The 15181-nt window shown below is 41.1% G+C and overlaps 2 protein-coding genes across 2 annotated transcripts; one reads left to right on the plus strand and one right to left on the minus strand.

Annotated features, from left to right (window-relative positions):
• The first annotated feature begins 3044 nt into the window (after positions 1 to 3044).
• LOC133140000 (hyaluronan synthase 1-like) lies at positions 3045 to 5225 on the plus strand. Its single transcript, XM_061259498.1, has 4 exons — positions 3045 to 3782; positions 3958 to 4183; positions 4297 to 4429; positions 4550 to 5225. The coding sequence occupies exons 1-4, from the start codon at positions 3045 to 3047 to the stop codon at positions 5223 to 5225; spliced, it is 1773 nt and encodes a 590-aa protein (XP_061115482.1).
• Positions 5226 to 8617: 3392 nt separating this feature from the next.
• Positions 8618 to 14979, minus strand: spaca6 (sperm acrosome associated 6). The gene is made up of 9 exons (XM_061253411.1): positions 14766 to 14979; positions 14213 to 14299; positions 13979 to 14050; positions 13227 to 13250; positions 12504 to 12581; positions 11196 to 11299; positions 10735 to 10891; positions 9799 to 10009; positions 8618 to 9453 (listed from the first exon to the last, which is right to left on the minus strand). The coding sequence occupies exons 1-9, from the start codon at positions 14977 to 14979 to the stop codon at positions 9387 to 9389; spliced, it is 1014 nt and encodes a 337-aa protein (XP_061109395.1). The 3' UTR covers positions 8618 to 9386.
• Between the last annotated feature and the right edge of the window lie 202 nt (positions 14980 to 15181).

The raw sequence follows: 15181 nt of genomic DNA on the forward strand, positions 1-15181 counted from the left end.
TATGTTCATTGCTGAGTGTGTGCAGTCCACACCCATGCAAACACGTGCAAATTATCAATGTTGTGTCAATAACCTAGCTGAATTTCTGCAATGCAAATGTGTTTTCATAGCCTATTTTAAAAGGTTGTTTTCTTATGGTGTTTTGAATTTCCGTCTCACAATCAAAGTTTTAAGTGAACCAAATTCAAATTATAAATGGCTCTTTAAAGGATTCGTGCTTTGAAAATCATAATAAATATAAAATGTATTGGTGGGGCTGTGCTCTGTTCTTTTAAACGCTTTAATTTACTGAATAAATACAGTAGAATCAAATATCCGAAATGGAGGGGAATAGCTGATAGGGATATTAACCATGAATTTGATAAAAACAGGGTAGCTTGTTACACTTCAATACAAGCGCCCAGACTTCTTAAAACAATGTCCATGAAGGACATTGTCTCAGTATCATAAAGGCGCCCTGGTCCTTATCGTCGTTGTGCAAGTAGCAGTTGAAATTGTGCTTCCCTCTAGGGTCTTTCAGCGCACTTATCCCTGGTATGGGAATACACTTTGCACGTCGCTCTGGATAAGAGCGTCTGCCAAATACCATTAATGTAATGTAATTTAATAAAGTTGTCGCTGAGTGTTCTATATTCATTCAGTGGCAGAGTGTGAACATTTCTGTGTGTGGTAATCACTTGAGGCAACAGACATGACTGGAGTATTGTGTAACGTGTAGCGGTGTGTATAGCCTACAAATAAAAGTATGGCAGTATAATGCAGAGCGTCTAATTTCTTTATCTTACAATGTGTTTTCCATTTTTTTTTGTAAGCGCTAATATACAGCCAACTGTCCGCATGTATTAAACGCTATCTTCATTGTTACTTAGTGTAGAAATTGTGAGACTCCAGTTATGCCAGTAGGCTAAATTACATGATTGAGAATGTGGGAAGGGTTAAAACGTGCAGAAAATATGCCTGCGTCTTTGTTTCGCTCAGTGTGATCTATCACTCTCTGGACCAGCCTGTTTTTATTGTGCACGCAAGGTGAAGAGGTACGTACATGGACTTTTGTTGTTTCCTATTGAGAAGAAACATTATATGTATTCGGCCATTATATGTATTATTATTTATAATAATAATAATAATAATAATAATAATAATAATAATAATAATAATAATAATAATATTGTTTGAAGCTTCTAGTTTCAACAAGTGCAATTAAACCCACATTTTTTACGAAAAACTAAAGTCAGTTTTGTATATTATTTATATTTTTATATTATATATTATTATATATATATTATATATTATATATATTATATATTATATGTAAAAACAGCGTTACACAAACACATATTTCTAAAAAATGTAAAAAAAAATTAAATAAATAAAAAGTACAATATTTCACGTACCGGGGAAAATAGCATTTGTAATATTTCAAAGGCTTCTTGCTCTTTTTGTTGTTTTTTTACATTTGTTGAGAGATTTATGGAATTTATGGATATTTGAAATTAACCAAATATTCAAGAACTCCATCGTCTGAATGATCATAGTAGCAGATAATGTCTTTGAGAGTAAAAGAGTAAACAAAATTAGCAGCTTCGAAACGATTTCATTCTAAATCTGTCCAGTACTTTTGTGGCTAAAACTTTACAATAAGGTTCCATGAATTGGCATTAATTAATGTAGGGGAGACCGGGGAACAGCCAACACTTTTAGGTTTTCACCTAATTAAAATACATATACACACATTAGAGCAAATATTGTTCATCCGTGAAGAAGATACGTGTCTTCGCTATGACTATAGACCATCGGTACAGTTCTAGGGCATTCCTGACGATTACAGTTCAGTCGAAAGCAGTAGGAGTGAAAGTGATCCAAGTTGCAACAGCGTCCAAAATGTAGGAAAACGGACTGGAAAAAGTTTGGTAAAACGTAAAAAAGCTCGTGTATGCAACATTTCTTACAGTTTACATTTTCCATCTGAACATTGGCTTATATAAATTGTCTATAATGTTATCTGTACTAACCGCATATGACACCATTTATAAATATATATAAATTGCTGCCTCGGAAGAAATTGATGAAAGCGAGTAAATGTGATAAATCGGACTAAATAAGTCCATGGTCTACATCAAATATACAACGTTACATTGAAGTTATTGTGGGTGATACATTTATAACAAGCAGAGGCATGTTGGAACCAGCAAGGCTCACAGTTTCTGCTTGCTCGTGACATGTATCGAATCTTATAACCCACAAGATAGTGATTCGATTTCGTTTATTTGGAGTGTGTGGCAGTAACATATAAGCAGTTATTCTAAATAGTCTTTGGAGAAAAAAACCCCCCCATTAATTTCGTGATGCTAAAACACAGATTTGTTAATAACGCTTGATGAAGCTTTTACATTGTTCAGCCACTCACACATTGCTATAAGCGCGTTGCTATAATACATTAGTGAAACCAAACCAATTATTATTTTGCAAATGCGACTATGCAAACACACCTTTTAAACACACGTTTAAACACACCTCGTGTTCGTTTGTGACCTGGTCTCCCCAAGTTCGAGTTTACAATTACTGAGAAGTTAATCTGTAATCTGCACAGCTCTGTTAATGTATTTGTAAATCATGAATTCATGTTAACAACTACTAATAATAGCTAATTAGTTATTGCCGATTCATATTGGAATGAGTCAGTTAATTCCTTTGACTTTCATGGCGTCTTAATGGTTAACTAATTATAAGGTCATGGTTTGGTGTTGTATAAATATTTATTTGCAATCTTTCATTGCAAATAAATAAATCAACATGGAAACTGAGCCAGTGAATGCACAAAAATGAAAATGAAATCTGGTCTAATTCTGTGTAAGTCGGAAAAAAGGTATATTCCAAAGAATCAATGGCTAGGAGTTCACCTGATGGTTGGCTAGGTTGCAAGTATTGCTCTGGCCATAATCTGAATGCATTCTACCTAGCAAAAAATCACCTTGGAATAAAATTAACCTGTTCCTGTTTTGACACTTTTGCCCAAAATCTCAGGATCTACAGGAACAATGCATATGCACCTGAAACCTCTGCTCAGGAAGCTTGGCACAGTGGGCCGTGTTGCATTCACCATGCTCTTCACCCTGGGAGTGTTTGCGGTGATTGTGTGGGCCTACATTGAGGGCTTCACAATTGCTGAGTCAGAATACGGCATTGTTGCCTTTGGCTTTTATGGCATCTTCCTGGGATTTCATTTCCTGACCCAGAGCCTGTTTGCCTTTGTGGAGCACCGTCGCATGCGGTCGCACAGAGAGCCTTGCAGCTACACCAAGACCATTGGACTCACCATCTCTGCATACCAGGAGGACCCTGCCTACCTGACAGAATGCCTAAACTCTGTCCGAGCCCTGCAGTACCCGCCTGAGCTTTTGAGGATCATCATGGTGGTGGATGGAAACACAGAGGAAGATGTTTACATGATGGATATGTTCAGGGAAATCTTCGGTGATCAGAAACCTGGCTTCTATAAGTGGGACCATAACTATCACACCTGGGACCAAAGGCCACAGGCAGAGGAGCAACAAGGAGAGCAGAGAGCAGACATGCCAGCTGACACCCATGTAAACAACCAGCCAGTTAGTCCAGCTGGGGATGCTGTTTTGGGGGCTGGGGAGGAAGACCCTCAGAGGATTGAAGTGGAAGAGTTGATCAGAACCAGACGATGTGTCTGCATCATGCAACAGTGGGGCGGCAAGAGGGAGGTGATGTACACAGCCTTCAAAGCCTTGGGAGACTCTGTGGATTATGTGCAGGTCAGAAGATGTTTTCTTCTTTTTTTTTTACTCTAAGATAATTTTACTTTCAATCCTTCTCCAAGATGATAAATTCTCCCTCATTTTCAAATAAGTATTATAATATTTAGTGAGAAGTGACTGCTTAAAATTTTTGTAATGCTAATCTGGGTCTGCACCCACTGTCTCTTAACAGGTGTGTGACTCAGATACCAAGCTGGACCCGCTGGCTACAGTGGAGCTTTGCAAAGTGCTGGAGAGCAACCCAAAGTATGGTGCTGTGGGTGGTGAAGTGAAGATCCTAAACTTAAAGGACTCTTTCATCAGCTTCATGAGTAGCCTGAGATACTGGATGGCCTTCAATGTGGAGCGAGCCTGCCAGTCCTTCTTCAACTGTGTCTCCTGCATCAGTGGCCCCCTGGGTAAGAGAGACAGACACCCTCGGAAAAAACCAGTATGAGCTTATTTTTTAATTGAGACCAGTTTTCAGTTTGTACACATACTGTACACATTTATTCTCCATTTCCCTCCTCAGGTCTCTACAGGAATGACCTCCTTCAACAGTTCTTGGAAGCCTGGTACAATCAGAAGTTCCTTGGGACACACTGCACATTTGGAGATGACCGTCATCTCACCAACCGCATGCTTAGCCTGGGCTATGCAACCAAGTCAGTTTTAATATTCACTGAGTACTTTGCTACTTAAAATCACCCAAGATTAAGACGATGTACATTAAGAGTTATTACCCAGCCTAGCATTTGTCTGAACCACTGGTGCCCCTTTTCCAGGTACACAGCCCGGTCTAAGTGTTTCACAGAGACCCCAGCCAAGTTTCTGAGGTGGATGAACCAGCAGACGCGCTGGACAAAGTCCTACTTCCGTGAGTGGCTCTACAACTCCCTGTGGTGGCACAAGCACAACCTGTGGATGCCCTATGAGGCCATTGTGTCCGGCATTTTTCCCTTTTTCGTCACGGGCACTGTCATCAAGCTATTCTGGACAGGCTCTCTGTGGGACATCCTCTGGGTCTTCTGCTGCATTCAGATCATTGGCCTGATTAAGGCCTTATATGCTTGCCTCCTGCGCAAGAACTTCATCATGATCTTCATGTCGCTCTACTCCATGCTGTACATGACCAGCCTTCTACCTGCCAAGTATTTTGCCATACTCACCATAAACAAGAGCAGCTGGGGCACCTCGGGCAGACGAAGGATTGTGGGTAACTACATCCCCCTCTTACCTCTCACAATTTGGTTGGCCATTCTGTTGGCTGGCTTTTGCTTCACTATTTACAGGGGGACCTTGGACGATTGGTCTATGCCTGCAAAGCAAGTGGAAATCAAGTACTTGATTTATGGCTCTGTCACCTATGCCCTTTACTGGCTCCTCATGATCTTGCTTTACTACATATGTTTCCAAAGGTTACATCATAAAGACTCAGAAATGTACAACTTGAGTGTGTAGGACTCCTAGGAGACAAGAGGATCCTTCTAGCATCCTGATGTTTTCATGAATGTTAGTTGATTTAGGACAACTCACATATTCAGATGAATATTTTTCATTATCCAGAATTTGTACCAGAAATTGCTTTGAAACACAGGTCTGTGTTTTCTGTGTGATTTCTGCACAATGTACAATGATGATGAAAACAAAGATGTTTATTTATTTATGGTTTATTTAAGAGTGAATTTTATTGTAAGCATAGTATTTTATTTAGTTCAATTTCTCCGCACATTTAAAAAAATGAACACACAATTTAACCTTCGGATTAAACTTTGACTGAATTTCACATGGGGAATACATTGCTACCATATAAGTCATAATTTGTTTTGAGGTATAATTTCTTTTCCAGTGATAAAATGAAATATCTCTGAGTTAAAATGGATGTGTTCTGCTTGAAAATAAGGAATGAAACTTGACAAGGAGAAGTAAAACCTGCTGTTTATAGCTGGCTGGTTTTATTACTTCCAGTGAATAAAAATATAGTGTCTTCTGCACTCTGCAGCTCATGAAAAACTGACATTTTGACCCAAATGGGTCTTTCTCCTACTTCTGTGGATCAACTGATTTGGACTCTGCCCAGCACCTGCAGCTGCTGTAAGGCACATTGGATGTGTGAGTTCTTGCTCAGTTCATGTAATTACATAAAATAACATGAAAAATTATTATTGCACCACATTCTATTATTTAAACATTTTATGAAAGGATTGCATGTAAATGTACATGGAACTTTGAAAGTAATGTGAACTACTGACCATACCTGCAAATCCAATTAATGGTAGCTGGAAAATGGAAATGTTTCCCGACCATTACCATTCTGTATAGACTGATGAAATAGACAACTCTGCAGCAGGGAACATCAGTTGGCAGTCAAAGACCTGATTTCAGACCATAATCCAATTGGGTAAACTGCTGTCTTCTTTTCCTACTGTAGCTACCTTCGACTGAAAGTGTAGAATGTTGATTCTTCCCTAATTATTGTAATGAAAAACACATTATGACAGTGCAATAAATACTGATGAAAAGTGCGATGTTGTTCCCAATGCATTTTTATAAAAAATGATAGACTAAATAAACTGATCAATGTACATAAACTGAAGTTACAGATCGATGTTTGTTTCCCCATGTGCCATACTGTACATAATTTCTGTGCTCACTTTATATGCACTCAGTGAGCACTTTATTAGGTAGACCTGTACACCAGCTTGTTAATGCAAATATTTAATCTGCCAATCATGTGGCAGCAACTAAATGCATAAAAGCATGCAGGCATGGTCAAGAGGTTCAGATCTTTTTCAGGCCAAATGATAAAATGGGGAAGAAACGTGATCTAAGTGACTTTGACTTTGGAATGATTGTTGGTGGCAGGCAGGGTAGTTTGAGTATCTCAGAAACTGCTGTATTCCTGGGATTTTCGTCTCAAGAGTTTGCAGAGAATGATGCAAAAAAAACAAAAAAAAACATCCAGGGAGCTACAGTTCTATGGGCAAAAACGCCTCGTTAATGAGAGAGGTATAAGGAGAAGGGGCAGACAGGTCAAAGCTGATAGGAAGGTCACAGTGACGCAAATAACCACACATTACAACAGTGGTATCCAGAACAGCATCTCTGAATGTGTCAAACCTCTAAGTCAGTGGTGTACAATCTTATCCAAAAATGGCCGGCGTGGGTGCAGGTTTTTGTTTTAACCCAGCAGTAACACACCTGATTATACAAATGAACTAATCGTGGTCTTTAATCAAGACCTTGATGAGTAGAATCAGCTGTCTTAGTCCTGTGCTAAAACAACAACCTGCACACACACTGGCCCTTTCTGGATAAGATTAGACACCCCTGGATAAAGTCTAAAAAATAAGTCTGTACGTTTATTACGTAATAAATACGTAATAAAGTGCTCACTGAGAGTATATGAATAAGGACAACTAGACTTTGAGCGTATGACTGAGAAGAATTCTAAAAGTCATTTTTGTGACATTTGATTTGATGTTGATTTCAAATCCGTCCAAGATTCGTGCTCCACCAGGACAATGGCTGAAAGCACACAGCTTTTCTATCACAAGCAAGGCGACCAACTGTCGCCTTGCTTGTGAAATTTGGATCACAGAGGAAGTTTTAATGGTTAATGTTAAACCAGGGGCTTCTCCAATATCTTTTACTAGTCATAAAAATACTTGAAAGAACGCAATATTTGTTTTTATTAGACATGCCTCTCGTGTAAGATATTGTCCTGCTATGGCAAACAGATTGGATTGAAAGCAACATAGCACCACACCCAGTGAGGATTTGGTAAGAGTGAAGGTGTGGAGCAACATAGCCCCATTCCCAGCCAGGGTGTGGTAAGAGTGCGGAAAATGGAATGTTTCACTTGAGACAACAGACTTAAATATTCACATCGACCACCCGTCCTGTGAATAATAAGTCTACACCCATGTAAAATTGTAAATGGCAGGCATTTATATAGCGCCTTTATCCAAAGCGCTGTACAATTGATGCTTCTCCATTCACCCATTCATACACACACTCACAGCGATTGGCTGCCATGCAAAGCCCCGACCAGCTCGTCAGGTTAGGAGTCTCAGGGACACTTCGACACAGCCCGGGCGGGGATCGAACCGGCAACCCTCCGACTGCCAGACGACTGCTCTTACTGCCTGAGCCATGTCGCCACATGTAACGATATGTACTATTATGTGTATTTGAATTCTGGTTTCAGGAGTCACGAGCAATAAGCCCTGCTATGGTAGATGATCTGGACAGACGTCTACACCGATCAGCCACAACATTAAAACCACTGCTTAAACCAGTTTCTTCATGATTACAAATGCTCCCCTTCACTGTTCTTCCCTCCAATGGAATTACATGGTACTGCATATGGTGAAACTTTTAATCTCTTCCAATTTTACTAGTTCTGGTGTTCTGGTGTTCTGGTGAAGCATCAAGCCTTCTCTTTAAGTAAATGCGATATAATGGTTAACCATTTTAGATCAGTCTTTGTAAGTTATCTATGTTACAATCTCTCAGAGGTGGAAGGTAGAAACATGGACTTTTTACCACATGCACCCCCTGATACTTTTTTCAAGGGATGAATAATTTGTGTGTATAATTTAATTTCCATCATCTTTCGGTTGTGACAAATTTTGGAGAAGTCAGTAAATTCATTCTGATTCTGAAAAAACGACAGTACATTGCACAGTACAACAAGTATATTAATGCATCTTGGATGAAGTGTGAAATATATACATGTGCTATAAAAGATTTTTGGAAAAAGAATACAAATTTCTTTTTTCCAACCCTCAGTTTGTACAACTTACGTAGACTGACACTTTTATGTATTTACAGTCCTGTAAATTCATTAAACATGAACAAAGTTCATGTATTTCTATGACAAGACATTTTTCTGTTATCCTTTGCTGTGCAATGATCAATGCTGGGGAAACCACCAGCACAGATATTCAGACTGAAAACAATAAAATTTAATTAATCAGGTAGTTAGATCATAAAATGTTTTAAAGATTGAGTTGGGAGCATTTTCTTTAGCAAAGTTTTTTATTTTTTTAAGGATCAAGGCATCAGGTAGAAAAGCCTCATATAACTTTAAAAATATCAAGAGAAGTCCATTTGAAAGGAGTTAAGGAACCTGACCTAGCAAAATAATCTTATCTTTTATTCCAGCATTTCTGTGCAGAAAAGTGTCCCAAGTGCAAGGTTCATCACAAAGAGAAAGTAAATGGAAGGTCCTTCACCAACAATTCCACCCCTGGCTAAGAACCATAATACAAATCATCGGTTCATACACCTAACAATGAAATCTTAAAACCATAAAGCATCTTAGCAGGAACAAACATAAAGTCATTATCTAGGAAAGCTGCAGAGAGAAAAGCTTGTGAAAATGTATTGCCTTGGTTTCTCCCACTGCAATGCTATCATGTCATTAATTTAACTTCAAGCTGGTTTTATTTGACCTTAAGGAAAAAACAACTACAGATGCAGAAAGGGTAACAGTACAATCCACTGATACTTTTTTCACCATAATACAGGTTTGTCCTTCATACTGGTGTTCTCTAGTGGTGAAATACTATAGACAAACTAGATGACTAGAAACTAAAAACACTGTTTTTGAACATCTTAAATGAGTAATTGTATTATTCTTGGTGCTTGATCTCTGGTCATTGTCATCCACCAGGCCGTATACCTGCAAGAAAATCAGAAAAAAAGTCAACTGCAAGTTCACATACACACATAACATAAGTTTGTGTAACTGTACAAGTATTTATTTTTCTATTTCTATAGTATGGCAAGCTTGTTCAGGAGAAAACAGTATGTGCGTTCAAAATATTTAATAACCTCCACTATATGTGATAATTCAGATAGATATACGGTGTTATTTTAGTGTTGGAGAGGTCAGAGTGGGCTTTTAGTCTCAGTTTATTGTTGTTATCTTGCAATTGTTTGGGTCCACTGTTCACCCTGGACACAGACATACTGTTGCCCCTCTCTCTGCAGCCTGTGGAGAGAATGTGTACACAGGGGCATTCACCCCAGGGTCAGGAGGAGCAGCAGCAGAAGGAGGGTCGTGAGACAGGCAGCCATCAGTGGCGGGGAGGGAAGCAGCGGCAGGCTGGAAGATGGGGTTGGGGCGAGGTCACGGGGTGGTCCGACAGGCTGGGCTGGAACCTGCCCTCCCGGAAGGAGAGCCACGTCAAAGACCCCCTGCAGCCGAGCCTGGGCACCCAGGACCAGAGGGATCACTGAGAGAGAGAGAAAGAGAGAGAGAGAGGGAGAGAGAGGGAGGGTTAGGGTTAGGGAGAGAGAGAGAGAGAGAGAGAGAGGGAGAGAGAGTGTGAGAGAGAGAGAGAGAGAGAGGGAGGGTTAGGGTTAGGGTTAGGGAGAGAGAGAGAGAGAGAGAGAGAGGGAGAGAGAGGGAGAGAGAGTGTGAGAGAGAGAGAGAGGGTTAGGGTTAGGGTTAGGGAGAGAGAGAGAGAGGGAGAGAGAGAGAGAGAGAGAGAGAGAGAAAGGGTTAGCGTTAGGGGGTTAGGGTTAGGGAGAGAGAGAGAGAGAAAGGGTTAGCGTTAGGGGGTTAGGGTTAGGGAGAGAGAGAGAGAGGGAGAGAGAGCAAGAGAGAGAGAGAGAGAGGGTTAGGGTTAGGGTTAGGGAGAGAGAGAGAGAAAGGGTTAGGGTTAGGGTTAGGGAGAGAGAGAGAGAGAAAGGGTTAGGGTTAGGGTTAGGATTAGGGAGAGAGAGAGAGAGAGAGAGAGAGAGAGAGTGTCAGTGTCTCAGGTAATATTATAACATTTGCATAGGCATTACATTATAATAAAGTGCTCACAGAGTGTATATATTAACATGTAAGCCGATGAGTCCCTCGGGGACCGTGATTTGATGATCCCTGTGGTATCGGATAACAGAGGCAAACGGCTACCCTCAGATGAAACACCAGCCTGGATTTGAGCTGGGAGCTCCTCAGCAGAGTCACCTGTGAGGTGCTGGTAGGTTCTGACGATGGAGCGCTGCAGGGAGAAGACCTCACACTGATAAGTGCCCTGGTGGTGGGGGCGGGCGGAGGATATGGAGTACAGTCGATCCTCCCCCACCGTCACTAGCCCAAACTGCTCCACCTGCAGAGTTCTCACCTTCAGAGGGACACAGGCACAAAAATCTGATGTGATTCCAAAACGCACGCTTGTTCGCATGAACACGTACACTACACACACGCATGCGCACACATGCGAACACACACACACGCACACACACGTGCACACACATGTGCACACACACACACGCACACACGCACACACGCGCACACGTGCACACACATACACACACATATACACACACACAAACACATACCATTGGGAAATTCTCCAGTCCAAAAACAATCACACAGACAGAAGCTGTGCAGGCTTCCCCCCCCCCGAGCTGCCCCCTGCTTCTCACCTCAGGGGCAAACCTCCAGATGACCTCTATGTCACTCGGCAAGGGAAACTGGACGTCACATCGCATCTCTGTGCTGTTGCTCTCCCCGACTGTGAGGCCCACCACTTCCCGAGACACACACACACATCACAGGCGTCACCCTCGTGATCTCTTTCTACTCGTTTCCTCAAAATAAAAATGATTGCAAACAGTCTCTGCCTCCATCATTTCAATTAATTGTAACATTTAATCATACCCTCCGCAAGACTGAGTGTGGGAGAGGATAGCTTGTGCAGTAATTGCACTGTGGTGGATGGCGAATGAATAGTGCGGTGAGTGGGCAGAAGCTATCATCTTACATATGGAGGAATTCTCATAAAAAGTGTGCTTATAATTTAATTTATGGATCTACTGCACCACGCAAATAGATATTTCTTTGTAGAAAGCTGCCTGATGCGTGGCTGTAGGTATGTGTCGAAACCCTACTGTTTAATATTACTATAACAGACCGCACTAGCAATGGACTTGAAAGGTGCTTTCGTTTGGTTTGTTCATGTACTCCAAAACAAATGTAACAAGCACATTGCTAAACACGTCAGTTTATTAGTTCAGTTCAGTTTTTTTGGTCTCATTGTTTGAGAGAGGATCAAGAGCTGGGAGGCAAACCCGGGTCTCACACTCTATAAAAGGAGTACAGTATCTAACCATCCATCCATCCATCCATCCATTATCTTAACCCGCTTATCCTGAACAGGGTCGCAGGGGCATACATTGGGCGAAAGGCAGGAATACACCCTGGACAGGTCACCAGTCCATCGCAGGGCACACACGCCATTCACTCACACACACACTCATACCTATGGGCAATTTAGACTCTCCAATCAGCCTAACTTGCATGTCTTTGGACTGTGGGAGGAAACCGGAGTACCCGGAGGAAACCCACGCAGACACGGGGAGAACATGCAAACTCCGCACAGAGAGGCCCCGGCCGACGGGGATTCGAACCCAGGACCTCCTTGCTGTGAGGCAGCAGTGCTACCCACTGCACCATCCGTGCCACCCAGTATCTAACCACCACGCCATAAATATTTGCCACTTGACTACTGCTGTTTTTCATAACATGACAGTAAAATTACAATCTCATTCTTATCTTTTTATATTAGTTCATTCGAAGATGATCAATCTGCGCTTGTGGGAATGTGTAAGTGCAGTACATGTTTGTGCATGCTTGGAAACCTGTGCGTGTGTGAGTGTGTATGTGCGTGGGTGTGTGGGTGGGGGGGAGGGTTCAGTCTGTGAGGTGAGAGGGTGAACAGTGTTGGTACTCACTGGGACAGTCAAGAGGGTATTCACAGCTGTCGTACTGGCAGGTGACACAGTTATAAACAGCTCCTGACACCTGAAAACCTGGGATAGGCCCAAGGGTTAAAAACATCTCCAGAGGACAGACTGCTGCATGTCTCATTCACAGTCTTCAAAGCAAATACACCTTGCTTACCATCTGATAATTTTTGCGCTCTCTTGTTTATCTTCAAACTGATAAAGTTTTTTTTATTTATTTATTTATTTATTTATTTATTTATTTTGTTTAGAAATTCGGTTCATCATGAAAAAAATTCACAACATATCACTTCTGAACGGGTCCTGTAAAGTGTATGCACATACCGTAAATGTAAAATACTGTTCTGTGATTAAAGAAAGCAGTCAACCAGCCGGCTTGAAAAAATGAGGTATATTACATTATTGGAATTTGCAGACGTTCGTATCCAGAGCGACCTACAGTTGATTAGACTAAGCAGGAGACAATCCTCCCCTGCAGCAATGCAGGGTTAAGGGCCTTGCTCAAGGGCCCAACAGCTGCGCGGATCTTATTGTGGCTAAATGCCAAATGCCATTAATATAAAATGAAAGTAGCAGAAGCTGGACGAGTTTTGTCTCTGGGACAAGTGTGCTTTTAAAATCAGTAATATTTCTGAATGTGAAGAAAATTTGAGAAGCAAATGTAAAGATAAGAAAGTCAGAGGATCAACAGCAGAGGATGCTGGTACTCACCACAGGGTGGGACACATCCAGTAGCTAATGGGAGATAAAGGAAGGTTCAACCTTAGCAGCACTGTGAATCTTCATTAACTCTCCATCAAGAGAGCATCAGTTCACTGAGTTTAACTCAAGAATTCAGGACGCCATATTGGAAGTGTATAATTGTTGGTATAGCCTATGCTTTGCAGATGTGTGTCCTCATATAATTTTGAACATTTATTGAGCGGTCTCCCATGTGAAATGTCCCTCCAGAACTTCTGGGTTAAATAAAGGTAGTAGAGATGAGCAATCAAAGACTCAACATTCAGGTTTATTGTCTTACACGCCTACAGTCTGACATTGACAATACGAAGGGAAACATTGTGTCACGGCACTTCAAGATAAGGTCTCCGTCAGATATTGGACAGCCGATGGCAGGAAGCAGATGCTTGCATGAGCATGGGCACCACACATGAGTCAGAGAGATCTATTTAACCTCATAACCGGCAAGCAGACGGGGTTGAGGAAACAGTGGCAAGGCCTAATTTGTATGTGTGTGTGTGTGTGTGTTTGTGTGTGTGTGTTTGTGTGTGTGTGTGTGTGTGTGTGTGTGTGTGCGTGTGTGTGTGTGCGCGCGTGTGTGTATGTGTGTCTGTGTGTGTGTGTGCATGTATCTACGTCTTTATGTGTGTGTGTGTGTGTATGTGTGTGAATGTAGAGTATGTGTGTGTACATATATGAATGATATTCCACAAAAAGAAAAGAACTGGGGGAGCAGTTCTCACCTCGAGGCAGTTTGGAGGCCGCGGCGATGAAACGACCCGCGGCCGCCTGTAGCCTCTCTTCGTACACAGAGTCTGGCAGCATAGGAGAAGGGATATGATCTCTCTCTCTCTCTCTCTCTCTCTCTCTGTCTCTCTCTCTCTCGGTCTCTCTCTCCCTCTCTCTCTCTCTCTCTCTCTCTCTCTCCCTCTCTCTCTCACTCTCTCTCTCTCTCTCTCTCTCTCTCGGTACTGTACCTGCATTTAACTTCTCAGCAAATTCTTCCACAAGGGGCATGATCTCTGCTTGCAGAATATTCCGGAGCTGTCTGTCATAGCCTCCCCCTGGGGGAGACGGACACACAGACTAAATGCGAGCCGTTCTCTGTGCACCACTAAGCCCCATCTATACTTTTACAAAATCACTGACTTCTGTGTTTGACCACTGTACACCAAGATTTAGTTTGAAATGATAAAACTGTCACAACTGTAAAGTTACTGTTACTCTTGTTATACCTTTCAGTAGTGCATATAATACATAAATATAGGTTGCTGTTTCAATGTTATTACAGTGAACTAACCTATATAAAGACTACAAAGCCAATAACAACAACAACAGTAATAATAATAATAATAATAATAATAATAATAATAATATAATTAGTATTATTATTATTATTATTATTATTATTATTATTTATTTCTTTATTTCTTTATTTATTTCTTTATTTACTATTATAATTATAATTATAATAATTATTATTATAATTATTATTATTATTCAAAGCAAGTGCAAGGTTCAGTTTCTCACCGACTCTACCAGCCTGGAGTACTTTCTGTTCATGGTTGAAAATCCGATCGATTGTACGGAAACAAGAGTCCATGTTTCGTACCCCATATTTGGAAAGAACATGTCCCCAACACAAGCGAAGACTGTCATCAACATCTACAAGACATTGAAAACAACCACAAGAACAAGCCACGCAGGCGCTGAGAACAACTGCCCAAATGGCTAACTTCCCCATCAAATCTGTTCAAAGCATACTGAACTGAACACATATTAGAGGATAGATCTCTGGTTTGTTTTTATTCGAAATACTGACATCATAGGTTGGAATGTGTGACCACTCAGTGTGAATATCTGTGACATCATAACATAGTCACCTGAGAGAATTCCATGTAGTAATGCTGTTGATCATCAGTCTGACCCAGCAATGCAGTGTCCTC

The sequence above is a fragment of the Conger conger genome, chromosome 1 (assembly GCF_963514075.1).
Source record: "Conger conger chromosome 1, fConCon1.1, whole genome shotgun sequence".
Taxonomy (NCBI): Eukaryota; Metazoa; Chordata; class Actinopteri; order Anguilliformes; family Congridae; genus Conger; species Conger conger.